Below are 27,442 nucleotides of genomic sequence, written 5' to 3' on the forward strand. Positions count from 1 at the left end.
CTTTATACGAGCTTTCTCTCTCTCTCTCTCTCTCTCTCTCTCTCTCATTCAGCGAGACGCGCCCAATTGCTCAATGGTACCGGGTCACGCCCTTTTAAATACGCAGAGCGCATGACGTAAGTCCAGGGTCGGTGCCGGTGATTAGAGGCTTGCGGAAGTGCTGACGCGATTTTCTCTTTCTCCTCGACTTCGCTTCTGAGAGAGGAAGAGAAAATAGTGGAAAGTATGGAAATATTTACTGCGGCTACTTACGTACGAAGGCAATTTTAAGTCGATTTGACTTCGACACGGCTTACGCAGTGTGAGAGCGTTTATTTTGAAGAGAAAACTGGAAAGAGGGGTGGAATACATTTTCGCAGGTACTCGTTTTAGATTCAACAGAGAAGCAGCGAAGAGCGAGTATAGGAGAGAAAGAGAATACTGTCGATCAAAGCGACGGCTATCCCCATGGACAAACGTGGCAGGTGGAGAAAATTCAATCTTCTTCCCATCTGTGCAACAAATTTTCAATTTCAAGGTCCGAACTCGCCGCGTATAATTCGTTTTTATTCCTCGTTCGATTGCGAGAAACTAGCCCGAGGTAACGGAAATTCCAACCGCATGCGCTCGATATATTTCCATAGGGTATACCTGTACGCTATTTGCGAAATGTCCGCGTTAGGCCAGTCCGGAATATTGATTGCGGGGGTGGGGGAAAAAACGGGGACAAAAATTGCCGTTGCGTAATTAGGCGGCACGTTGTGAATTTGCAAATTGATTGTGGAAACGTGCTGTGGAATTCCGAATGGTATATATGCGCTTACATTTCGATTTTAACTTTGCCGGTCGTGTAATTACGTTTGCTCGTTGCATGCAATACGCTAAGGTAACTAGTTCTCGCGTCGTTATGTTGTTATGCCGAATATTCCCGATGAGAAAATGCAGATTGTACTCACGTGTAGGGAACCACTGCGGAGGGAAGCTCGATGAGTATTACAATTGTTTTTTTGCTATATTGTTATGAACATGCAAAAGTTCGTTAATACGAAGAAATAAAATTCTCCAGGGTTGTATACGCAACAATGTTATATTTATTGTATTTTATTCCAATGCAAATGTCAGTCACAAACCAAAGTTTTTATTATAATCGTTTCGGTTTAGTCCTTACAGAATTTCAGCGTTACGGCTGTCTACGGATACAAAAACCATACATCGTCGATCTACGCGTTTAAAATATATATTGAAAGCTTGTACGGGCTAGATTAAAAGGAAATCAATTGAGACGCAGCTGGCCCCTGACGAAGTCACACTTGGAACAGTATACGCAGAATGACATCTGCTTTCCCTCGTTTGGGTTTAATTAAACTTTTTCGTCCTAATTAAAAACGTTTACATTTTAGCCGTGTTTCCGCAATATCGTTTGTGCAGTGTTGTAATAATCGCAATAACGCTAGATTAAATTTTCGATTATACGCTAATTTCGAAGTTTGATGTATTCCCAGCTTAAACTTGTCCGATCTCACGAGACAACAATATTCAACAACATCAATAATAACATGTTAACGACTACACTTATCGATGATCTCAACATTTGCATAACGATCGATAAAAATCACAGTAAATTTATATGTTCTCAACGACCAGTTATTAGACGGTCATGAATATGTATATTTCTCTCCATCATACTCTTCGTTTTATACGCTTATTTTCAAGAAACAATCGCTATATGACTAATTCGCCGAAGATGCATTTAGACCAGCTAAATACAAACATTCGATTGAGTAGATACATCTACATTACATAGTGTGCCTCTAACACCTCGTTACTCGGTTTAATATTTGTTCCGCAATGCAGCTTATGCAGCGTGTCGCATCGCGTTAATTATATTAGACAAATCTGGTAGTGTTGTATTTTTACTTTTTATTAGGCATAATTTGATAACGCAAAAAATCCGCAGTGTACGAACGTGCCGAATCAGTTGAGGGTACGTAGCCGTGAGACAAAACAGTTTTGGCCTGGCCTTTCCCCCACCGCCTAAACTCTTCGGGTCTTCAGCTAGCGACGATAGGTGGCGCATAGGCACTTTCCCATTTTCCTCGTCATTATTTGCGCGCATATTGCTATATATAGAGGTGTGTGCCAACTATGCCAAAATTGTTTTGTCAGACCCGCTATTAAGGTCGCTCATGCTGTAACTGCAACTCATTTTACGAGCGTGTACTTGAACCACAGTCTAGTATTGTCTTAATATAGTGAGAAAATCTCGATATTTTCGGGCGAATTATAAGTAAAATTTACTACAGAATAATATTTCAAGTTTTTTAATTATTTCGTAATTCGCTCGTTCTACGAGAAAGGTAGAAAATAATAATATATAGGAGAACATTGAAATGAGGCCAAAGTCAATAACTGGTACATTAATCATACGGTAAATTTTATTAGAAGCCATTTGCTCGTCACGCTCATCGCAATCACGCGACATAACTTTATTTATTCTTATATAACAATAGCACCTAGATATACATTACTGGATCATAATTCTCATGTTTATAATTGTTATAGTATATTTTCCGTAAATTTATCATGAATTCAACAAATCGCACACCGAAATGTGAATCGCATGTTTTACGTTTGTAACATCGTATAAAAATGTTGAAGACCTTATTCGGTGTGCCATTTCAGTATTTATATTCTATCATAATTGATTTTACTCTTACATATTGTTTATAGCCTTTTAAAAATCATGGATCAACCACGACCTTTTCCTACTTGTATTATTTAATTCGTATCGCAACAGTTACTGTTCTTGCAAGATTTTCGTTCGAAATCAATGAACTAACTCTTAATATAATGGTCTGAAATTAATGGAAAGAATTTTTAGAAACCATCGGACTAAAACAATTCTTTAACAGCTCCTCATTTCAAACTTGATAGCTAATACAAAGTTTTATTAAATGTTACAAAAATTTATAATATTATCTTGAAAGTTTGTAATATTGAATTCGTTCTTTCTTATCGTATAATATATAGTCATATATAAGTGGATTATGTCCACGTACAATTACCAATTCAAAGCATTGGCAGTGCCTTTTGTGACTCAATTATAGGATTGTTAGTAATTTTGTTATAATAGTTTTGCTAATTATATTGCACTTTTGTGACGACTATTTCATTGATTTTATCGTTGCATATTATATACATATTAAAAGCCGTTTATGTTATTTAAAATCATTGAAAGGTAAAGTTTCCAAGTTTATAATGTCTATTATTCTATGCATAGAAATTTTTAATTATATGTGTATAGAATAAAGAAGGCATATCGGCATCTTTTGTATATGTTATATGTCGTCCTTTTCATTATTCAAATAAGATTTTCATAGCCGCAAGTGAAACCTTTATACCACGCAATATATTTGTATCTATAAAACTATCTCTTTTAGCGTAATTTGGTGATTTGAGTTTAATCTCGCACTACAAAAATATGGTCAACAATCCCTCATAGATCTCTAATTACATGCTTAACGAAATGTGACAATAGCAAAATATACGTTATTGTTATACTCTTACTGTACAAAAATTACCAAAGTATAATTTATGTACAATACGTGAATATTTGGAAATCATATGGTCAAAGCAGCGTAGAATTAAGAAAAAATACGCTTCATTAATATTAGTATTTTGATTAACAATTTTAATGATTAGGGTAAATTGCATAAAAATATTTTATTCTTATTTGTTTGCAATCTTTATGAAATACGCCATTAATTGATTTCAATTCTAAAACAACTAAATATAATAGCTTAGGCCTCACATTGACAAATAATCATGGAAAGCTTCAAAAATTGAAATAGAATCTTCAGTATACCACTCGATAGCTTCAATGATCTTTTGTGCGTATTTATACCGTGTCATCACGAGTCTGCAAAGATATTCATTAAAAAATAAAACACAAAACAAATATCTTATCAATTTACCCTGATCCTCCATCATTAAGACTACTATTTTGGTTTTATCCTTTATGATGGGCAATTATAACCTTCAATATTCGCTCGTGAGTATAATATCATATCGTCGACAACCTCCTTACTGCGTCTCTTTGATATACTCAGAAATCGACGATTCGCTTTTCCCGTAAAGAGACACGTTGATACCTATATAAGCGAGAAACGCTTCAAAGAAACGTTTCACCGGCGGGGCAAGCAAAAAATAGCGAAAACAAGATATAACAGGCGAAGTTCATAGCGCAATATGCTAGAGACGGCGCGTGTTTGGAATCACGTATTCCGCGCGATTTTCCGCGAGAGCCTCTCTCTCTTCTCGGCCTCGTAAATTTCTCATGAAAAATCGCGGCCACTTTTCAGCGCCGGGAAACTCACGACGAATACCGAAAAACAAGCGCGATAAGTTTGGGAGGAAACTCGGCTAGGCCATGGTTAATGCACCGTGAAGCTATTTTTATCAGGGCAGCTATTTGTTTTTGATGATCAGCTATAATTTTGATTTACACATGTACCGGTATTGCTTCGCGCAACCTCGTAACTCTTATTTCTCATATCCGGTGTCATCGCGCCAGTAGTTCGACAGCTTAATTTACGATCCAGATGCGCGGGTCCGATAAAAAAAATAATTCATCAAATGAATAGGAAAGTACGTCGCTGCTTTCAAATTATTCCTTTCATCCCGTATACGCCCCGCGGCAGCGTTTCCAATTTTAATATCCATCCTAGCTCCCCCGCGCGTCGCTAATTAAAACTGATACTTTAATCCCAAATCAAGCAAACAGAGTATAGCGCGCGATCCAATATACGCTTTTCCAGCCGAGCCTTTATACACATTCCGCGAGAGCCGAGTCGGACAACTCAATATACTGCTCTTTCTCTCTCTCTCTCTCTCTCTCTCGGCACAAAAGTACGACGGACAGACACACGCTCGCTGTAATTAATTTTTCGCCGAGTCAATTACGCGACACCTCCATATGGAGAGGATAGCGAGGCGAAGCGCATGAAAGCCGTTAAAACACGTCCTGGGCGCGTAATTCGATTTTTCGCGCTCATTCGGTTACTTTGAACCTAGGCGACAGCTGTATATAGCATGTGAAAGGAAGGCGACGAGTCGGAGGTGGAAACGCGATTTTTTTGACGAAGATGCATTCCTCCCGCGCTTATATCGATATCGGCTGATGTATGTATATAGCTATCTGGATTTTATCAATAATGCGATTGGATGCGCTGCGCGCTTTTGGCCTTTTTCCAAGCGCTCGTTCCTTTCTAGTTTCACTCGAGATTATAGGTGCGCGTGAAATAGAGATACCATACCGAAATTATGCGACACGGAAATTCGATCGAAATCGAGGCCATTCAAAAGATACCCGCCGCTTCGTCAGCAAAAAGCTCTCACACGCAGCCCGGAGCTTTGCACGACATCGAAGACATCGTCGCGTCTCGAATTTTCCCAATTACACAATGACGCACTGACCTCAAAACCGGAGAAGGTTCAAAGCCGAGACTCTCTCATTGTATACAGCTCTATCTCTCACACAGCGACGATCGGCTTATCGGCTGCTCTCGTCGCGCGAACCTCAGCAAAGCGTCGCGGATCACGACTTTGGCATGTTTCCCGCGCACGTTGCTCGAGATCCGTCTCTGTCCTCTCTCTCTCTCTCTCTCTCTCTCTCTCTCTCTCTCTCTCTCTCTCTCTCGGCGGGACTCTACCTTGTACTATGCAAATGAGCCGAGAGCCGCGATAGCAGACCTCAAGTTTTTCAGAGACGAAAATTTTATTTTCTCTGTATACCAGAGGGTAGAAGCTCGCGTGGACGGCTGTAGGGGTTGGATCGATGACGAGAGGTCTGGCGGTTTCGAGACGGCTCGGAGTGATGGATCGACTCGAGAATATTCGCGATGATTCGTTGCGTGGTGTATCGAACTGGCGAATATTGATTAACGCGATCGAACTCGATGACACGCGTAATTGTCGCAAAATTGACCTATTTCTTACTCGGAGCCTATAGGTATTGTTATGTTTTCTTTTGTCAACGTATACCGATTAAATATATTGCTATGTACATATATTTATATCTTGATTTGGAGGATATGTTTTGAAAAATAATACGTTAAAATGTTGTAATACATCTATTCTAAGTGCAAAAGGAGAGCGCAGGAAGGACGACGGTCGATATCCTGATTCCGGGCATATTTTCACCTCAATTTCGCTGATGAGCCTTCCGGCAAGATGGACTCCGACGACGAGCGGAAGAGACGCGCAGAGCCTCGACGGAAGCGGGGAACCAAGCCAATCAAAGAGTGGCCAAGAGGAAGGAAGGAGTCGAGGCTTGCGGGTGCGTATACACTGTGAAATACGGCCGCGAGAACTTTTGTAGCTGAAAATTGCTCCGCGACGAGGTATGAAAAATTATTATTCTTTTCTCGAGCTTGGGTAAACGTCTGAAAAATTCTCCGCATAATTTTCGAACTTTTATACATACTCTCTTGTAAATTAAAGTAGTTCGAGGTAACGTGGTTTTCAGAGCCGAGGACGAGCTTTAAATAATTCGCGGAAAGGATTTATCGCGGCTTCTTATGGTGAAAACCACGTTCAACGCGAGTATCAGCTGGTAATTTGTTAACGCGATGGATTAAACGTTGAAATCGTCTCGTAATTATCGCTACTTTATTCAAGCGGCGAGTAGCCCGATCTGGATGTGGTCAGGCGGTTACGTATAGTGTCAATAATTGAAGCGAGCTTTTTCCGTAACTTTGTGGGTTCATCGTTTGGCTGTGTATATGTTCACTATGAATCGCGGAATGCTTTTAAGCTCTCATTGCGTCGTAGCGTTTAAAGCTAACGTTATCGGGCAAATTTTAAGCGTCTTATCCACACGTCGGTTCGCAATTTCCAACTACAAATCGTCAGTATATTATTCACCATTAACAATAAAAAAAAAGCAAACGCACGATTCATTTCACAGCGTCACGCGGAGCCTCGGCGATCGATGTCGTTCCACGAACTTCGTCAAAACGTTAGTAGGACGACACGGGGAGGTAAACGCCGGACAATCGTGTTTCGCGATAACAAAGCGTCGAATCGAATGCGACGTCCGAGAGCGTTTACCTCCGCAGAAGACACTGTACACCCTGTATACAGGTCGGATTTTCGCAGAGGATAAAGCGGGAGGAAAAAAGGAGAAATCGAGGGTAAGACGATGCTGCGCTCAAGAGGCGGCCAAGGTGCTCTCGGCCGTCTCGTCGCGACGTCACAAGGGCCTCATGACCTCGCCGCACTCGCAGTGCACCGGGTGACCTCTGCGCTCCACCCGCGTACTGATCGAGTGCTCGCTGTAACAGAAAATAAAAGGAAGAGTCCGATTAGTAAGCGTGTACGAGAAGTTTGTGTTTTGTGTTTTTGGATCTTTTGCGACAGTAGAGGAGTGAGGATGCTCGCGTTGCATGACACGTGAGACGTTCAGCGGCGATCGATTCGAATTTTATTGTTTTAGTCACGACCACACTGGCATTGGGGTTTTTCAAGGGTTATTAGTCGTGATTCAGTTAAAAGTTCTGAGAAGTAGGTTGTTGAACGTTAAATTTTTTTACGCGACGGATTAAAAACTTTATTCTATATCCCGGAGCCATTATAATAATGGACACTAAGTGAAGGGATTCGGGACGTCGGGGATTAAGACGCGCGGACTAATCTCCTCTCCCAGCCTTGATAAACCAGAGAGAAAAAGAGTAATGAAAAAGTGCACTCGAGGCACTAAAACAAATCCACCTTATCCCGAAGCATTCAAACTTTCGTATCTCAAAAGGAAACCAAACTACCATACACGACTATATCCAGAGCTCGTTAACAGCTACAACAATAAGGCAAAATCTCGTAGACCTTACCGCATAACTGTCATTACAGCTGGTGCACCATTCGACCGCGCGAAATTCCGCAGAAATGTCTCCATTAGCCGAATCGTCCTCTTTGACTATTTCACGTACACGCATACCAGCGTCGACCGCATAATCGTCGACGTTACACCTGTGCGCTGCGGTGACTGTCTCGTGCGTTCGCATGACTAATGATCGAGTCCCGGACGACTTGCACGCGATGCGGTAGTTTTTTTGCTCTCCTTCGAAGCGACTGTGATTTCGAGCTTTTTGCGCCGATGAAAAGCTCGGCTAGCGCGGTAGAGTATACGGCGTTGTGGAAATGGTCGATTTGGGGTCGTGGACAGGTGTATCGGATTTGAATGTGTATACGTCGTAAAATGTTGTAATTTATTCATGGGTTGTACAGACTTTTGTAGGGTCTTCCTGCTGAGTTTTTATATGGTTTTCATTGCGCTCTGTGGTACGAGCAATTACGTCCATATAGATAGATAACAGCCCCAAATAGGATCGCGTCCAATTCCACCTGTGAAAAAAAAAACCCTCTTGTCTCCGGGCAAACAACAACGATCCCAGAAATCCCGGCAATTTTCATTAAAGCCTCCCGCTCTACCCTCTATTTATAAACCCCGGCCAGAAGCTGCCCAGAGAGAGATAGAAAAATACCGCGCGGCTAGAGAGAATGAAAAAAAACGAGAGACGAAAAAAAAATCCAGCGGAAACGAACCAATGCCGGCGGGCATCAGATATGATGAAAACCCGGCCACCTTCGCGCAGCGATAGAATTCATAGTCTAACCCAGATGTTAGAACCTATTGTCGCTTGCACGTGTGCGCTGAAAAATGGCAGCGGAGAAAAGAAGCGAATAATCAGGATGAAAAAAGAAATCTAGCGTCGTCGAAGCGGAGAATATCCGGAGCGACGTGGCGATATTGCATATTCATATCTCGCGGCGCGTTTCTTTGTCCCCCCGCGTGTTAATGCACTTACGACCGTTGGGAAATTAAAGATCGCGCGGTGGGTGAATTGCCGCGATGTAGTCGCGATGGTTTTTTGCTAGATGACGGTGCGATAACTCGAAGGTGGAAGTTTGAAAAAAATCAAGGCGATTTGGGTGATAAAAACTAATTACTGAGGAAATACACTATTTTTCATTGCTGGTCGTTTTATTTATTTATCATGGTTTATTTTATTAATTGATACATCTGTTTGTGTTAAACTGGCCGTCGGTAGTACAAAAGATTGGTGAGTACAAGGCTGGTCGACTATACCCTTGAGATGTCCACTTTGCTTTGGTGTTACGGGTAGCCCTCTAGCGGAGCTATAGGTTATCAGCACTTTAACTGCACCTGTATATCTATACATTTCCGGGTAGTTCCAGCAGTTTACAGCAGATGCTGAATTTACAAAATTTTGTGCGTGAATTTTCTCGCAAGTGTTAAGACATTCATCTGATTCGTATATATAGAAGTTCCAAAATTTCCGACGTCGGCGTAGTCCGATGCTTCTCAGGAAATTGGTGGCAACTCGCTGTCTCTGGAAGTTGTCCTCGATTCACTTGGACAGGTCCTTTCGCTCATTGAAATAGAGCCCCATGAATTGTATCGTGTAAATTACAAGTGCCAAAACAATTCATGTTTTCAATGAGCGAATGCCTAATACAAGTCTGAAGAGTTGCATGACGACCAAAGCAGCGGTTGTCGCAACCAATAAACTCAGGAATGCAATAGATGTGTTCCTATACTGTAGTAGCGACTTGACTACGCTTTTGTTTTGAATGATGAAATATTTTTTTTCGTTGCAAGTTCGTGACATATTTGTGTTTATGAATAGAAGCAATATCGCGTATATTATAACTAATCTTCCGATCTATAATTATGTTGACCGTACGAGACGTTCTCCTGCCTGCAAATCAACGATGCTGATTACTATCGAGTTAAACAATTGTTCGTGAAAGTAGTTTTCTTCACACCACGCGTAAAGCCACTCCTAGCAAGCGCTAAGGTGCACGCACTTGACGCTTGGTGTGAAGAAAAATAATAGAAGAGAGAGAGAGTACACGTGGTAATTTTTAACGATTTTTAATTATTAATTTACCTTAGCCGACGCTGTCCCCGGTCTTTGCTGGTTCGCCTAGGCTTGCTGACCCGCGGCATTGCTGCTATAGTCACGGACTACGTCTTCACACTGCCAGCTCTCTCAGTGGACTGACTCATCTGCTAGGGTAGTAGCATATGGTCGCAGCTGTCCCTTCACTTTCCCTCGCGTTCTCCCCTCTGTAGCCATACGGCTTGGGCCAGGTGCACTTTTTTCCACCCACGGCCCGGTGCCAAGCGTACGTAGCGTTTCACATTCAATATGTGAGTCGGATAATTAACCCGGTACACTCGAAATTTCGTTAAATTCAATTACACACACACACAGAGGAGCGCGCAATCGTGTAAGCTTATTAATTTACCGTAGCTATACAAGGGCCGAGAGCGGCGGCACGTTTCCGATTCTGCAAATCCGCGTGCTTTGGAAATTATCCTTAGAATTACGAAAGTACGGCTCGCGCGAGCCCTTGTCGTAATCGTAATAGGTGCTTTGCGAGGAAAGCTTTCTCGCGCTTAACAACGTCTTAAGACGCGTGTATAAGAAGCAGAATCGTTTGCGCAGAGCGCTTGCGTTAAAAACTTTCAGGATGACGCTGATTTTTCTCTCGGCTGTGCTCTATGTGCATAGGAGCTTATGTAATTTCTGAGCTTTTAGCGCCGCGGCGGGAAAGTGAAAAATAGAAGCTGCTGCGCTGGCGTTCTGAGTTATGACTCTCGTGGTGGTCATGTTTTATTTTTCTCTCGGGAATCAAATTTATTTTAATTGTAGCCTGATATTATAGTATGTGTACTATATGCAGTAGTTGTGATTTTGGCGGGAGATTCAAATTTTCCCCGAAGCGCGTCGTCAGAGGCTTTAAAAATTAAATACCCCTTTCAAGCGTATTCATAGCCATCTTCGTTGCATACTTTATGTAAAGGAGGAAATACGTTTTTTTAGTCGCTTTCGGAATCAGCTTTGAAGGAGCAAAACGTCGATTAGAGGCCAGTAAAAAGTATAGTCTCGTATAACGTGTACAGAGCTGTGTGTAGCGATTTTCTTTTGATACTGCCGCTATACCGAGAAGCAGTAAAAACTTTCCTCTCTCTTTATCAAGATCGTCACGAAATCCTGTGGCCTAATTATAATACTTTCTTAAGCGTACGCCAACTTGCTTCTCTTTCTCTCTCTCTCTCTCTCTCTCTCTCTCTCTCTCTCTCTCTCTCTCTCTCTCTCTCTCTCTCTCTCTCTCAGCTTTGCGCGCGCAGTAAAACATTTAAATATTTCATCGACTATTTGAAATTCCTCGCCTTACGTCGGCCCATTGCCTCTCTCTCTCTCTCTCTCTCTCTCTCTCGACGTCGTCGTCGCTCTTATTAATGGAATTTCGCGAAGAAAAGCTGAAAGTATTCGCTAATACGCTACTACCGTCTCTATTAAAACTACATAATAAGTGACTATGCGTATAATTAAAACTTTGATCCCTCGCTCGCTGGAAATTGTAATACTCTTTAATTATAAATGCTCGAGTTGTGTTTGCGTCGAGAATTTCAAATTAAAGAAAAGTACATTCTGATTTTCCCCCGCGACGTCTCAAAAGAGTTTTGTAAGAAATATAATGGATATACACGACAACGACGACTCGTGAAATTGAATAAGCAAACCTCATTAAAACTTCACCAGGACGAACTTTCTGACCTGCTGTCCATTGTTAACCTCGCGCGTGATAACAATAATAGATGTCATCAAATTTTACATCCGGTATGCGTCTCGATAAGCATAAAAATCACAATACAAACAAAACCGAATCGTATAATCATAATTCAATTTGCTCACTACGTCCAACGCAAACAGCCCACGACACAGCGCGAAAAACAAGCATCAACCGCTCTATACAGCAATTCCCGCAAAAAAATCCCGCCTCCCAGTGCGCTGCACACTATATAGCGATAAATAATAACGACAGCGTTTCGCCTAACAGACGATAAAGATTTCACGAGGCTTCTTTGCGCCCCGGTAATAAGAAAGGCTCGTGCATATAGCTTCACCGAAAATGCATCGCAGCAGCCGAGCGAGAGCCGTTCATTGGCTGGCGCTATGCGAGGGCTGAATTATTTATAAAACGCGCGTACGCGCAAGTGTACAGCAGCCAGCATACATGAGGGGGTTTATTTAGCATCGATTTTGCGAGAGAGGCTGTGTATAGCCAAATCTGAATAATGCCTCTGGAATTTCAGATTATTTCTTCCGGCCGTGCAGAGAAGCCAGTAGCTTAATACGGAATTCAACGCGGCAGTTTCGCGCGTGCGCGAGTTGTATTTATTATTACAATTATGTCGTAAAAGAGAATTGAAAATAAACGCTGATTGCTCGATCGGCGTGAATTAATTCTTCCATAACTGCTCGGCTGATAAAGTGTACAAGTGTGTGTGCTCGAGCCTAATCATATGCAAATCGGGTTAATCGGAATATTCATACGGGTATATGTGCAGTGCAAAAATCGATCGCGTGTGTACATACGTAGTACTCGCAGCAGCTCCTGTTGCTTTTTACAAGCCAGCAAAACGTATACGTTATAGCTTTCAGCGAATGATATAATTTGCCCTTTGCGATTAATTTGTGCGGGCGATTGATCTGTTTCGCAACTAGCCGCGGCGTGAAACAAGATCCTCAATTAGCGCTGCCATGTATATGCGTGTGTATATATACTTTTATGCAAATTGGTGTAATATCAGCGATACGTATACACGTACGTTACTACATGAAAGCTTTCAGCTCTGAGAAACGTGACGAGACTTGACCCTGATGCACACGAACCCATGTGTGTGTGCGGAATCACGCGAATCGAATTCGCTTGGGTTGGCAAAGGCATCCGCTGATTATACCACAAAGTAGTGATAATTGGAGTGAGCTTTCGAGAGCATGTATATAGAATACAATCGCGACGGTCGAGTGTAATACCGTAATTTCCAGCAGTTCGGCAGATCGAACGTAATATTTCAAGCGTATAAGCATCGGTTTCGCGCATTTCAATTCCGACAGAGACGCATCTTTCAATCAACCTGTTTGGACGGCAGATCGAGTCCTCGATCCGTTCAAATAAAGCTTTGCCCCGACGCGGAGACACGCGTGATTTATCATCGACGAGAGTCGATGTTTGCACTTGTTAACCATCGGATAAACTCGACGGAGTATATAGCGCTCGTCGATTTCGCGCGATTTATTATGCGGCAACTGGTTATCATCGCCGCGTGTCGTAAATATTCATGCGGTGTTTATTCATAAGTTAATTAGGGGCCGGCTGAAATCGAATTACGCATCGCTTTGTGTCTGTTAACGCTCGCGCGAGCTTTGAGCTCTTGTTTGTTAAATGTTAGCTGCATAACTTATCCGCTTATAACTGAAGCTTCGAATGAATAAATTAATCGAATGTTGGTAAAATTTGAAGCTGCATAGTCCATCTCTAGATTTGCGGCGATTCGACGGGCCGGAAAACGAGTGAAACGCGACACCCCCGTTGGCACAGCTGTGTTTGTCTCGAGGAATCTCTCGACGTACAGCGATTAGCATATCCCGAGCGCGTGAACGAAAGGAACTTTCGGAAGTTGGCCGGCAGTCAACGTTTGCGGATTTCATTTGGTCGAGCGAAGTTTTATCGATTTATTCGACTGTGCGGTTATATGGGGACGTCGCGATGATTCGGACTGGTGGATTTGATGGTTTGACCTACTTTTGGAATTTCTTCGTTTTAGATAGTACTTGAATAAAATAATTGTAAATCAACAACGCTGCAACCGACGTTTACACATTCTAGCGGGGAAAATAGTTGCATAGCCTGAATATTCGCATAACTGTAGTAGCGCGTATCGATTTCGCTGACCAATTTTCTGCATCGATTTGGCGTAAAGAGCGACTCGTAAACACATATGCGAAGGCCTCTGGCTTCGTAATTTGTAATATTTCGATTGTTGACACACGAGCGAAAATTCAAAGCCGAATTTTCCGCCGGGCAATTTCCCCAACGCGTCGAGATGTATCATTAAATTTAAATTAATCGTAATAACGTAGAATAACACGTCGGCAGTGTTGTTATTACAATGTAAAACAAACACACTGCAGGATTCGAGGGCAATTAAATTAGCGGGAAAAATTACACGTCCCGAAATTGCGCCGAGTAGTTTGTTGGCGGCCACTTTTTTTACGAGCCATTAGATCAATCTAACCTTCTCGAACAAGTTTTACCGTATATACACTGCGTGTATCGTCGGGCGGGAAAAGTTTGAAAATTCTCTCTACCGCCCTCCCTCCCCGGCGAGTAAAAAGGTTCCTCTCCGCGCGCGCGCGTCCCAAGAAAAATCCTCGCCAGCGCGTAAGCTCTCTTCACCTGCGCAAAAAGCTTTTATTAACGTGTTAGTGGGTCATGGCTTTTTACAAAACAGAGCAGCGTCGATGGAAATTTCATGATATTCTCAAACTTTTTCTCTCGTCCCCAGCAGGAAACTCTTTGAAACTTTTTCATTCATAGCGATTTATTGTTCCGTGTATTATACGCCTCGGCCGTTTCCGCGAATTTCGCGAGTGTAATTGTCCGACGGAATATTAAAAACTTGTGTACTGAAAAAGCTGCTTAGTTTTTCGAAATTCGTTCGCCAATTCGACACGATATATTGACTTAGTTTTCCGCTCGCTAATTACTTTTTCAATTACCAGACGCTCCCTCTCATCTCGACGAAAAGTTGACGCCGTAAATACGCCCTCGCTTTCTCCTCTATCTCTTTTATGCTTATTACGCCGCCCGTCGCGGTTATCGGAAAATGGTTATTCCTGTATAGGTACTTCGGGTTTTCGCCAAGTCCGTTATCCGCGTGTTCTCGTAGATTGAAAAATCTTCTTCTTTTTCGCGAACGAAAATAAATACAGTTTCGGCGAGTCTATAGGTACGTAAATCTCTACTGGGCGAGTAAAAGTGACCGCATCGGAATGAAATTGCCGTTCGGGAGGATTTAGAGGTGGCATCAATAACGACGCTGCCCACTGTACTCTAATTCGAGTAGAACAAGAGCAGCTGCGAGGAAGAGAGTTTGCTATGCCATTTGGTGGAACGATAGTCGGGCGCAGTACATAAGAAGACCGCGGAACGAAGCAACGGTAAATAACCGCGAGAGCTGTAATTAAAGTCGAGGCAGCTCCGTCGTGTACGTGGGGTTTAACGTCGAGAGTCGCTGCTCACTCGATGCTGGGGTGGTAGAGAGGGAGGATTCGATTCTTGGTTTTTATTTTTTACTTTTCGCTGAAACCTATACCCCCGACTCGAAACTAGTCCGATGGAACCGCTTCCCTTCGCTATATCATCCTATCGATCATCAATCAGCGAAAAACTTCGGCCCGACCTATACCCACACTTCCGCGTATAAAACATTCAAAAATATAATTCACTTCTCTCATCCACAGCCAAGAAGCAGCGAAGCGCATCGGCTTGCATCAAGACGAACGGCGAGATATTCCGGGGAAAATCGTTACCCGACGACACACGGCAATCAAGCGAGCTGCGGGGCCACCGGAGAGACAAATAGACGGAAGGAGTCGCGCGAGGAATCCGATGCGTGAGGATTTTGATCGATCGAAGTTGCGCGCGCGCGGAAGAGAAATCGCTTCGCGTGAGGACCTTGTGTACGCGACGCAGTATATACAAACGTGTGTGGCGCCGTTATTTATTGCCAAAGTCGCAACGCTGGTATATCGTATGAAATCCTCCCCGGCTGCCTTGAATCGCGGTCTGATTCGGAGATAATTCCTCGAATTATATTTTCCAGAGGAAATGCGGACGTATATATAGAAAGTGCTGTGTTTGCCTGACCTAAAATGAGTACTACTGTTTGCTCGCGAGGTTCGACTCGCCGGCGATTTATTGTTTTTAATCGAGGGATGTTAAGGAGCCAACGCTGTTTATCGGGTTTTGGCGGTCTCTCTCTCTCTCTCTCTCTCTCTCTCTCTCTCTGCAGTTGAGCTAGATAAGGGCTATTTGCATTCGTATCGCGATTAAGATTGTATGTACACGGACGGCTTGTTTTACCGGCTAATTCGAATTTTCAATTCGTGTGCTCGTTATGACTTTATTTCGCGAACTGAAAAATGCGTACACGTGTGGATAATGTTATGCTAATTAAAATTATTATACTATAATATAGTATGCATTCGCAGAATAATTGCGCGAAATTCGCTATGGCAAGCATTTGAATAATAACTGAAATATCGTTTCCAATTTATATTCCTGTCATTAGAGTGCAGACGTAGCAGCATATAAATTACGCAAAAGCGATGTGGTGTAGTCACTTCGTGCTGTAAATCTTATTGACGTAAAAGGGTCAAAGATTTTATTTCGCACCTTCCGCGAGTCATTAGGCTAAAAGTCGAGCCGAAGCAACTCCTCATTTGAGTGTAATTCTCGCGATGCACGCTAGTAGAAAATCAATCCCTTTCCCGCCCCTCTTGACCTTGCGCCCTTGCGCGTGTGTCATTTTCACGCTTGGCTCACGGTGTTACGTCACCTATACACAGTGCTAGCCTTGTTATTTTTATTCGTAATTAAATATAATTTTTAATCTATTGTCCAGCGCATGCTCTTCCGGGAAACAATATTATTCCTCCAATTAGCGGCTATTTTTGCGCATCATGCGAATTAACGAGGCATTCGATGCAAACGCCGACCTATTCTCAAGAAAAAATGAACTATAATAACTCGGCTGAATTCCGCCAACGGGCAACACACGTCGATGCTATCACCGAAATACGCAAAGTACGAAAATAGACCATTCATTCAATGCCTCCTCGTATTTTTAGCGCTGTACCTACACCCTATATACGCCCGCGATAATCACTCACGCGTTATGGCAAAAGAACGCAGAAATACTTCATTAGCCTCGATAATCGCGCGATAGCGTTTCACCGGGTAATAAAGCTCTCGACGCACATGGCCGACGTGAAAAGTGATAACGGCGCGGCGTTTCATCAAAGTTCGAGGAGAGAGAAGAAGACTAATGCCGGGATATTGCTAGAGCCTCGTTCCTTTTTTCCCGAAACTCCGGGTATTCGAAGCGCGTCGAGGTCGTAGATTACTGGGGATCGGCAGATTTACGGTCGCTGCGATTCTCGGATAATAAACGCCGAGCAAGTCGATGCATCGCTTGACGAGTGCGTGTCACCGGGGAAACTTCATCGCTCGCCGGGAAATTAAACATGAATCTTGGAGCGATCGATGGAATCGCAAACGGGTCATCGAGTTTGCTGCGCGTCGAGACGGTTTTCTCATTTGCCTAATGCAGCCAATGACTCGGGCGAAGGAAATGCCGAGACCGAATGTCTTTTCCAGACGCGAACAATCGAACGGTATTTAACGAGGTAGAAAACTGCCGTCCGCGCTGTTGCCGCCTCTCTGTGTGTGTATTGAATTAGTTGTCTTTGATCGCTGGAGCGGCTGCGTATCGCTGCTCGTGGCGTTCGTGTTTTATAACGGCGTGTTATGATTGCGATGTTTGTTTTTTGCTCGGAAGACTGGCGACGCTATAGTATCTTATGAAACTCGTTTTCGAGTAATTCATTTTTTAAAGGGAAGCTACGTTTGTTTCGAACGTTCGTTTGTAAAGAAATCAGTTCAAAGTTTATCAAGTTCAAAAGCTTATGTATTATAAAGCTTCAAATGTTCAAAAGCTGAAGTTGTAAACTATCGATCCGCCCGATTGCCAAGTAGGCATTTAACGCAAATTAACAAGCTCTACTTTATTCAGAGTAAAAAGTGCCGGACGCCAGTTCGTCTACCCTCCAGAAACACACCGCACAGCAGGAGTAAGTTTTCCTTTGGGGATTGCAGGCTTCCGCTTTCAAGCGTTTTCACGCGCAGCAAGTTCACAATCAAAGTCGTGAAAGCGGAGTTCGCCCTGTTAGTTACGCAATTTTTCCCCCATAAATTACGAAAGTTCATACTGAGTAATTAAAAATCTAATGTTACTTTTAGATTCAGCCCCGAAGCTGCAAAACGTCGGCGGTTTTTCAACAATGTTATTAAATTTGTTAAAATAATTTTGGTTCGCGAGTATAGAATTTAACAAGAGGTTATCTTACGCAGTTATAATTCCGATGCGAAAATCGAATTCGCCATTTCATTATCCAAGCAAGCGTGATCGATTCGATAATTGCATTATAGAAATTAAATCGTTCGACATACCTCGTCGATGTTCCGTATAAGCGTCTCAATTGGCAGCGGCCATTTCGACAAATTTCATAACGAAGCCGTGTTTTTCTTCGAAAGCTCGCGAGAATTCAATCAGCGTTAATTAATATATTGTTTTCGCTTCGACCTCCGCCGCGTCGAAAAACACGATCAAGAGCGCATCGGCGAAAACATCGCCGAAGAGAAGAAGTTATATAGCGCAAACCGGACGCGATTATTCGCCGACTAATCGGCCCATTAGCCGGAAAAGCGAAGGAGCAGTTCGACTGTGCGAATTAAGATAAATTCCGCTATAAGAGCTTCCGGGGGAGAGGGGGCGTACGCTAAATCATTCCGGGATAGGGTCGCGAGCTGAAACTGGCGCGTTGGATTTCCGAGGGCGGGTGAGGCTTTATAGCTGTGATGGTGCATTCCTTGCCAAATCGGTTTAAATGGCTGAATCTTCGTGAATCCGGGCTGTGATTCTGATAATTACGGAGCAAAGAGGCGTGATTAAACGTTGTTTTGGTATAACGTTAGTGAGCATTTGTTATATTTAAATAAATTATTCTTTCTTCAAAAGTAGGTAACGATCAAAATCCATTTTCACAGCTAGCTCTCTCCCACACCTACACCAATTAAAAAAACATCACCGCGGAGCGCGCGTCCTCACGCGGAAAGCTTCGCTGCGGAGCTTGCGACACTGGCGCGTGCGAGAAATCCGATAACGTCGCCTTCGATTAACGAACGGCCGCGACTCGCATCCTCGTATACTGAGAAAGCTCTGAGAGAGTCGAGCTAATAAATCCCTCGTTAGGGGATGTGGCGCGCGACCGAGCTTTGTGCTTGCAACTGGGAGATACTGTAGGTGTATGTAGTCTGCGTGAGATAGTGTGCCCTCCAGAAGTACGAAGTTAGTGCGGGTAAGCTCTGGATTTTTCGCGAAACGTCGGAAGGAATCGTGAATGCGATTTGAATTGTGGTTGTTATTCAGGAAGGAGACTCCGAGCTTGCAGACTTTTGAATTTCATGATTTAACATTTGCAAGCGTTATGAGCGAGAATTTCTGTGCATTCAACAGAGGGACGAAATGCAGTTGTTGTAAAACGAGATTATTTTAATACTTTCGGATTTGAAATTACATAAATCAGCAGAGGAATGGTTTTGTAACTTTGTTAATTAATCCATCCCAAGGGAAACGCTCGCAACTTCTGTGCAAACTTTTTGGAAATCTTACATGCATCTCCAGTGTAAATATATGTAATTGACTTTTCAGAAGTTCGAAGGCTATAGGAAAACACGTGCAAATGCGGCTTCTGCGATTAATAACGTTTTGATAATATTGTAGAACTGAGTCAGCTGCTGTACACTTATGTATTTCGAAATGATCGAGGATATAGTTTGAATTCGTGTTTGCGATTGACTTTCAAAGTTGTTAACGATTTCGTCATCCGCGGAGCGTTATTTATGCATTCGGCAAATTTCAAAACGACACGATCTGCGGCCTTTTATTCAAAACTGGAGAATACGCGGAATTTCAAAAAATAGAAACGACCATTGGTATTCAATTCGGAATATTCGAATGAATAATTTAAGAGAACAATTCTGAATTTTCTAAAAATTGTACACGTTATTCCACAAACGAAATATCACAGCTGTCGTGATATGTTTTCTGACAAAGGCAATAACGATATATTACTAACTTTTGAACCTCATGTGGTGATACTAAACTCTTTGCTCGAATTTAGTCTAGATGGAGAACATACATATCGACCGAAAAAGTTTTAAACTAAAGTGAAATCTTTAAAGAGATACTTTTTGAAATAAATCAAGACTTTTTTCTCTTTTAAATTTAGTGTGATTGTTTTGATAAATAGATATTTCATAATCTACCTCTTGTTCGGATTAATGTGAATCAATAATTTAAATGATGCGTCGGTAATTAATGAATCAACGCGTTTAATATCCACACTCCACTTCATTTATGATCTTTAAATCTTAATGCGTTTAAATTATGGATAATTGAAGTATTAACGCCTCGTGCATATTAATTTAATTTCTGGCATGAAAGGCTTGCTCGAAATGAATTTCTCTTTTGGAAATCGTATTTTTAGAGTCCTTTAAAAAGTAGACCATATCAAATCCCGAGGACGCCGTAGATTCAAGCTCTATTTTCATAATCTCGCACGAAAACTTCCCTCTACCTTATAATATCGCTGTGACATTTTTCAGAGAGAAAAAAAACAGAATAAATATTTGAGAATGCCATACATATATCGAATTCATTTTCAAGACACTATATAGTAAGCCGAACAACTATAAAAACACCCCGAATCCATCGACACACGCGACACAAAAGAAAAACTTCCATATTCCAAAGGTATAAGCAAGCAAATGCTATCCCCGCCTATTGCAGGGTTTCACGTCAACTTGAAAAACAAGCCGCACAACACACAGACACACACAGCGGACGTCACCGCATCACAGGCGGAGAGAGAGAGAGCTGCAGCGCACATCAGCATCAGACGGCGGAAATGTAGGTCTAGCATCGCTATTTTTTCCCTTTCCGCCGTGACGTTCAAACGTGTTTTCCCCTTTGCGCTCCAGCTCTGGCCCAGTACCAGCTGAGCCACCTGGCACGAGTCGAACTCCTTAATAAAATCGCGCTACATCTATATGTATATATATATATATATATATATATATATATACACGCGACGTCGTCCCGACGGAAGAGAGAAGACGTACAGGGAATCTCCCGCCGCCGCAGGAGGAAGATACTTCCTACAGTCCTTCGCAGTGAGGGAGAATTTAATTTGCATCCTCTCGTGGATCCGCCGCCGAGACAGAGACGGCTCGATGCTGCGCACGTCCCCGTAAAATGGGCATAATGCGCGGAATTGGAAATTTTTGCTTTTCAATGTAGAAGTCAGCGCTTTTCGAATTTATTTGGCCGCGCGATGCTTGAAATATTTTTATTTCGCCCCGAGTGTGTGTCTGTGCGCGAGTGAAAGAGGGATGCAGCCCCAGTGCGCATCGTCAAAGCTGAAATGCGGAATTGTCAATTTACTCCGTGTGCTTTTTTCGCTCCGTTCCTGGAAATCGCTCGATCGACTCGTTCGTTTGACCGGAAACTATATACCATGTCGATTAGAATTCTCCGATCTGAGTACGAAAAACATCGCGTATGCGAGCTTTTGAGCTTAGCGAATTTTCCGATCGACGCTGTTAGTCGAATCGAACAAACGCAAAAAGCGCTCGCACCTCGCGCGCAAAAGCAAACAGTCCTTTCTGCGTTCGACAAGCGCATAGCACTCTGTAACGTTCTCTCAAAGCTCGACGCGCGGAAAATTTACTCGGCGACTCGACACCCCCGCCTACAGTACTTACATATAGTCTCTCCGTATGCATAGCCGAGCGTCAGCGGGAAATGACACGATTTCCCGGCTCTTTCAAACGCGCATTTTGTTGTCTCTACGCGACAAATTGTTCCTCCCCCGAAAAAGCTTTCAGCGAACCGTACCTAATTCCGCTGGCTTTTCCATGGAATTTTTCCCGGGCTACACTCGCAAGCTCTCGAAATTGAATTAAAGCTCTAGCCCTCTACTCTCGGATTCTAAGCTGCGCACTTAATTTTCAAACTGTTTCCTTTTTTATTGCTAGGTCTTAAACCCACATACTCGCCCCTTTTGCGAAAACTTGAAAGCTGCCGTAAAAAAGGCTCAAGCTCCGCTTAATAATGCCGCTTTCCTTATGTATACAGCAAAGGGTTCGACCCTTGGCTACTATATGCACTAGGGCAACTGCCGGCCGGCCAGTAGCAAAGCAGCGTCGACGATCGTTCACTGTATATGTACGAGGCTTGTTTCCGCGTCCTCGATTCCTGCGCGTATATATATATGTACAGCGCGTGTACGCACAAGAGAGGGAGAGTCGAGCGAGCTTATCTCTGCGGCCTCGCGCAGCTGACCGATGCACTCGGCCGAGGGATGAACGGGGTCGCGTTTGCGGTCGGACGATTAATCCTTTCTTTCGTTGCTGGTGTGGTGTCGAGTCGAGTTTTCCTCGGGATTGTTTTTTAATTGAGGTTTGGGCCGATTTCAGAGCTTTAATGAATAGTCTCGATGTCTGTGCTGAGTTCGTGTAATATTTGTATGTATAAGTTATTATTCTAACTAGATTAGCGCGCCGTAGATTCGAGGCGAACTTTCATGCAGAAGTTCGAATCAGGCGTCGGGCATAATAATTAATAAATATGTAGATGTTTAGAAACTGCATTCGTACCTACCTCTCACACAATCTATACGATAAACTATGTGTGTTCGTGCGTGTTGTTTTCGCTTCGCGTCAGCCAACATGAAAAATGAAAATAAAAATTCTCCAAACAAATGATAGATATATACTTTCTGCCGTAAAAACAAAAGCGTAAACTCATGAACTCGTTACTACGTTGTGATGTTTATATAGAAACTAAAATGAAAACTGATGGCAGTGTGGAAACGAAAATGTTGTAGTAGCTACAAAGTGAATCGTATAGAGTTATATATATCGACAGTATAGTACAGTGTGCAGCACATATATAAAAGTATTAAAGAATTATTCAGATAAGATAATTAACGCAAGAAATTCAGCGAGACAATCTCGCTGTTGTGTAGTATATCGGAAAAGAATAATATGGAGAGTAATCATAATACGCCATATGGTTGCGAGTGAAAAAATCGATGTTTTTATTGAATCATATCATCATCATCATCATATATGTATATATATATATACCTTAGTATTTCCAGAGTACACAAGTATATACTTATAGCACAATAAAAATCATGACGAGCCATATAGAGAGAGAGAGAGAGAGAGAGAGAGAGAGAGAAAGATGATAAGAGAGAGAAGGAGAAAGTATACATATCGGACGATTAAAACAAACAGTGACATTCACAACACTCGTCGTCGACGTCGTCTTCGGGGCATATAATTTTCGTGTATCATCGCGGGAAGCGAAGGAGCAGCAGCAGCAGCGAGAAAGGCAGTTCTCTCTCTCTCTATCTCTCGTTGCGCAAAGCGTTTTATTCCTGCACTTGGCTCGTAAATATTTAATAGCCCCGTAAAAGTAGAAAACACAGTATATACCTTAGCCAGCCGGAAAATGCTCCGCCGAGGACAATTAAAAGGAGTATACTTTTGCTATACAGTTTCTTTCTTTCTTTTCAGCGGCCGCACGGAGAAATCGACTTTTTTCCGCTGCTCTTTCGCCCAACGATGAGGTACACCTTCTCTGTGTGCGTTTAAGAAAAATTGGCAACGAGACAGAGTGATTTTGCAATAATCGATCGGCTGCTGTTTTACACACATCGATGGGTCGTCTCGTCGTCGCATAACGTGATATCTTTGGAATACGAATTTATAACGTTGATGACTCGTTAACACAGGTGTATAATATGGTCCAACGCATTAGTTTTCCTCGGATCCTCTGTTGTGAATATAACTCAATGTCTCGTTCACAGTTACATTCTTTACAGTCTATTTACATGCTTTCTTTATATATTTATTTATAATATATCTCTCTCTATATATATATATATATAAAATTTGTCTAAACATTTCGTTTGGTTCGTCGACAAACTTTTTCTCGAATCATATACGGTGTTGTATAAAAATAAAATCGTTATATCGTTTATAATAATAATAATCATAGATGCACCATTAGTTGTTTCTTAAATTCTCCTCTCGTTTTACAAATACTTATTTAAATAATTCTCTAATACTTTTGTTCGATGTGGTATATATATAATAATAAGCATGACACGTTTGTGTGTTGAAATGAACGTGTGTGTGTGTGGGTGCATTAAGATACAAACGAGAATTCTGGTTTCTGCTCTTTTTAAGGTGTACTCGAGCAATTTCGAAACGCGGATTATATACAAAGTTGAAACTCCTGCGTGAAAGTTGCTATATTGGGCTGTATTTTTCGTGCAGCGCTTTATCTTGTTTAGCTCGAGCTCGAGTGTACGGCTGTGTGTTTTTCCGAGTTATACGGGATAAGGAAAGCTTATACGTTTCCGTAGAGTAGTATACTTGTTCCGGAGACAGCAAATAAAAAAATTTACGCGAGCTTGCAGCCGATTACAAAATATACGGTTTATCGATCTCCGCTTACGCAACGATTATCCAACGGCTGTATTCATATTCAAATCCACAGTACACCAGGCAAAGGTATACGGAACAAAGAAGATTCTCCGGGAACTTTTCTAACACAAGTGTGTCGGCGCATACATAACTTCTCGGCTAACCCCGATTTCGCGTCGTTCGATAGCGTTAGAAATGGATTTCCGTAAAGACCTCGGGCGTTGCGGAGTCTATTTCTTTTTCTCTCTCTCTCTCTCTCTCTCTCTATCTCTATCGTGTCGCCTCTATTACTCACTTCTCTCTTTCTCTCTCTATCTCGCCCCTTGAGATTAGATAACGCCCGGCGTACAAGAGACGAAAATTCAAGTGGCTCGCGTTTACACCAAATTTGGTAAAATTGAAGTCGCCGCTTATGGCACGAGGAGCGTAATTATCAGAGAGAAGCTATAGTAGCTCCAAAGAAAGAAAGCGCATAATAGCTCGACCGATGCGACGACTCGACAAAAGAGCCGCAAAAAGGAGGCCGCGGTGAAATTCAATTTCTACTTTCATTTTTCAACTGCCTCAATATAACAAAAGCTAGCGCCAGCGCAAAAAAGAAACTCCGCGCGTAAAAGAAGTCAGCTACGTACACACACAAAGAGCATCGATTTCGCGTCGCGGATTCAAACTCTTTTCGCGAAATTCGCGCATTGTGTGTCCGCTCGCGGAAAATCCAGGAGATAGAAATTTTCGTTTCCGCGTTGACTTTCTTCTCTCCGAGAGAATAAAGAAAAAACGGAAGAAAATTTTTCTTGTACGACGAGTTAGGAATCTTTCTCTTTCTCTCTCTCTCTCTCTCTCTCTCTCTCTCTCTCTCTCTCGGAAAGAGAATAGAAATAGCGCGTGTGTGTGCGGGTGGACTTTGCGAGGAGCTTTCGTGGAAAAATTGGGAAAATGCACGTTCTCTCACAGATAAACCGATTCGCGAGGAATATAAGGACGTTCTCGAGTCCATCGAGTGTCTCTTATCGTTCAAAGCGTTTAATTAACGACGAACAGACACAACGAGTACCTCATGCACTGTACGTCCTCTCGAATCGAGTACCCCCGTGTGCAGCACTCGATCACGCGCTCACGACTCGAGATCCGACGAAAATTGCAAAGTCGAAGAGAAGAAGAAAATAAATACATATCTCAGCGTTTAATATAGCTGCGAGTCTGATGCACAATATCCCTCATCACTATTATGTGCTCAGTGCAGAGAGAGGGCCGCCCCCGCGGAGAGAAGTAGGAGTTTTTGAGGCGAGCGCGCGAGGAATGTGTGCTATACCAGAGAGATAGAGACTATAATACTGCCCTTGGCATTCGATGCGGGCTTTCTCGACGAGGCTCGAGTCCAATTAGTTTTCCCTGAACAGACGCGCCCGCGCGCGCGAGATATTCCCCCCTTCTATTCGCGCGCGAGCTGTAATGCTAATTGTTGACCCAGAAAGCACCGCGATGATACGCGTATTGGGTCGAGAGCTTCTTTTCTTCTTTCTTTGTGCCTATAAGATGTAACGCTGATGTATACCGCCTGATTGATATGTGCTGGTGTACGTGAGTGTCTGGGCTCGATATCGACGGATTTTCGGATTTTTTTTCTTCGAGGATGACAGATGCAGAAATGCTTCGAATTCTCGTTGTGTATCGTGTATGCATGTGTCAATTAGATCGATGCATGAATATTCAATTCTATGTATATAATAATAATAATAGTCGTGATGAGGAAAGTATATATATATATATATATATATATATATATATATATATATATATATATATATCGCACTAGTGTCTACGTCGTTGTAATTCTGCCGAGTTGCTATATAATACCTACGTTTATACAAAGTTACTGATGGTATATATAACCGCTATATATATGTGTGTATTATGCTGCTTAAACCTACAAACTTTTGCAAAGCAAACTATGTATAATATATTGTATAATAACAATGCACATACCCATCTCTATATAAGTCGAAAACTCGTGATGTATGATCAGCGCCTCGTCTCTCTACCTCTCTCTTATCAGCATATAATGATTCTACTATGCACACGGTATATGTATACCAGAAGCCGAACAGAAGAGCATATTTATAGAGCTGAATTATTCGCGCTCGCTTTGCCCGCGCGTAGTTCCGGTTCTATGTACACAAGAGGGAAGAAGAGCAGAAGCTTATATTAAGTGTAAATTATTACGTCGACGTGCTGCAGCCGCTCCGCCGTGTCTTTTATTGGCAATTAAATTTAAAAATGGCTATGTGCGTGCCGTAATACACCTCTTCTGTTGCTTCGAGGTGGAGATCTCGCGAGAGAGAGAGAGAGAGAGAGAAAGGGAGAAATATGCGTTTCTACGTACATATCTCTATATCTAATATATGTAGAATAGAAATGACCGTCGGCGTAATGAACGATAATATATATATATATATATATATATATATATATATATATATATATATATATATATATATATATATATATATATATATATATATAACTTCATGCATCTATCTAATTCTCGTCTACAAAGTATCAAAACTCTCTGCACATCCGTATGTATATATATCACAGCAAAAAATAATTGGTCTGATTCGAGTATATTATAGTGTTCGTTTCTTTTTCTTTTTTCATGTGCCATATACCCTCGTCACTGAAAAAAAAGCGCTCGAGGGTCTGAGTTAACATGGTTACACCTTTTGTTGAAAAAGCTTAATTGAATTGCATATACGTAGAACGCGAGTGTCGAAGTGAAGGAGAGAGAGAGAGAGGAGGGAAAAATTCCATGTTAACACAAGCAGGCGCTGTTCAATTCAATGGCGAGAACAGCCGTACATAACTCGGACAAGCTTTGGAACAAACGCAACAATCAGTAGTGTAAACGACCACACGGAAAAAAGTACTTACGTAAGACTTGTTACACACTTTGTGTGCGAGTATAGGTCGTCGGCTCCGAGATTATTAAAAACGAGCTCAGCTACTATGTACATTTTGATTCGACGGAGAGAAGCGAACGCGCGCGAGTACAACGTTTTGATAATTTCTGGCAGTATCAGTGCGTGTATATAGGCTTCTGAAAAATTAAATTCAAGGTACGCTGCGCGAATAACGACCGAGAATTTCATCACGATCGTCACATACCGATCGGAGCTACACG

The 27,442-nt window shown here is 42.3% G+C and overlaps 1 protein-coding gene and 1 long non-coding RNA gene across 2 annotated transcripts in view; both read right to left on the reverse strand.

Annotated features, from left to right (window-relative positions):
* Nucleotides 1-1,047: 1,047 nt before the first annotated feature.
* The window catches only part of LOC100123225 (protein tipE), a 28,240-nt gene continuing 1,845 nt past the window's right edge, over nucleotides 1,048-27,442 (reverse strand). The window contains exon 2 of the mRNA XM_003425720.5: nucleotides 1,048-7,313. Within this exon, the coding sequence (XP_003425768.2) occupies nucleotides 7,232-7,313 (82 nt within the window). The 3' untranslated portion in view covers nucleotides 1,048-7,231. The remainder of the gene's footprint in view (nucleotides 7,314-27,442) is intronic.
* LOC107980876 lies at nucleotides 8,954-19,842 on the reverse strand. Its single transcript, XR_001728967.3, has 2 exons — nucleotides 9,951-19,842; nucleotides 8,954-9,758 (listed from the first exon to the last, which is right to left on the reverse strand). It is a non-coding gene; the product is annotated as an uncharacterized LOC107980876 (long non-coding RNA).

This window comes from Nasonia vitripennis, chromosome 3 (genome assembly GCF_009193385.2).
Source record: "Nasonia vitripennis strain AsymCx chromosome 3, Nvit_psr_1.1, whole genome shotgun sequence".
NCBI lineage: Eukaryota > Metazoa > Arthropoda > Insecta > Hymenoptera > Pteromalidae > Nasonia > Nasonia vitripennis.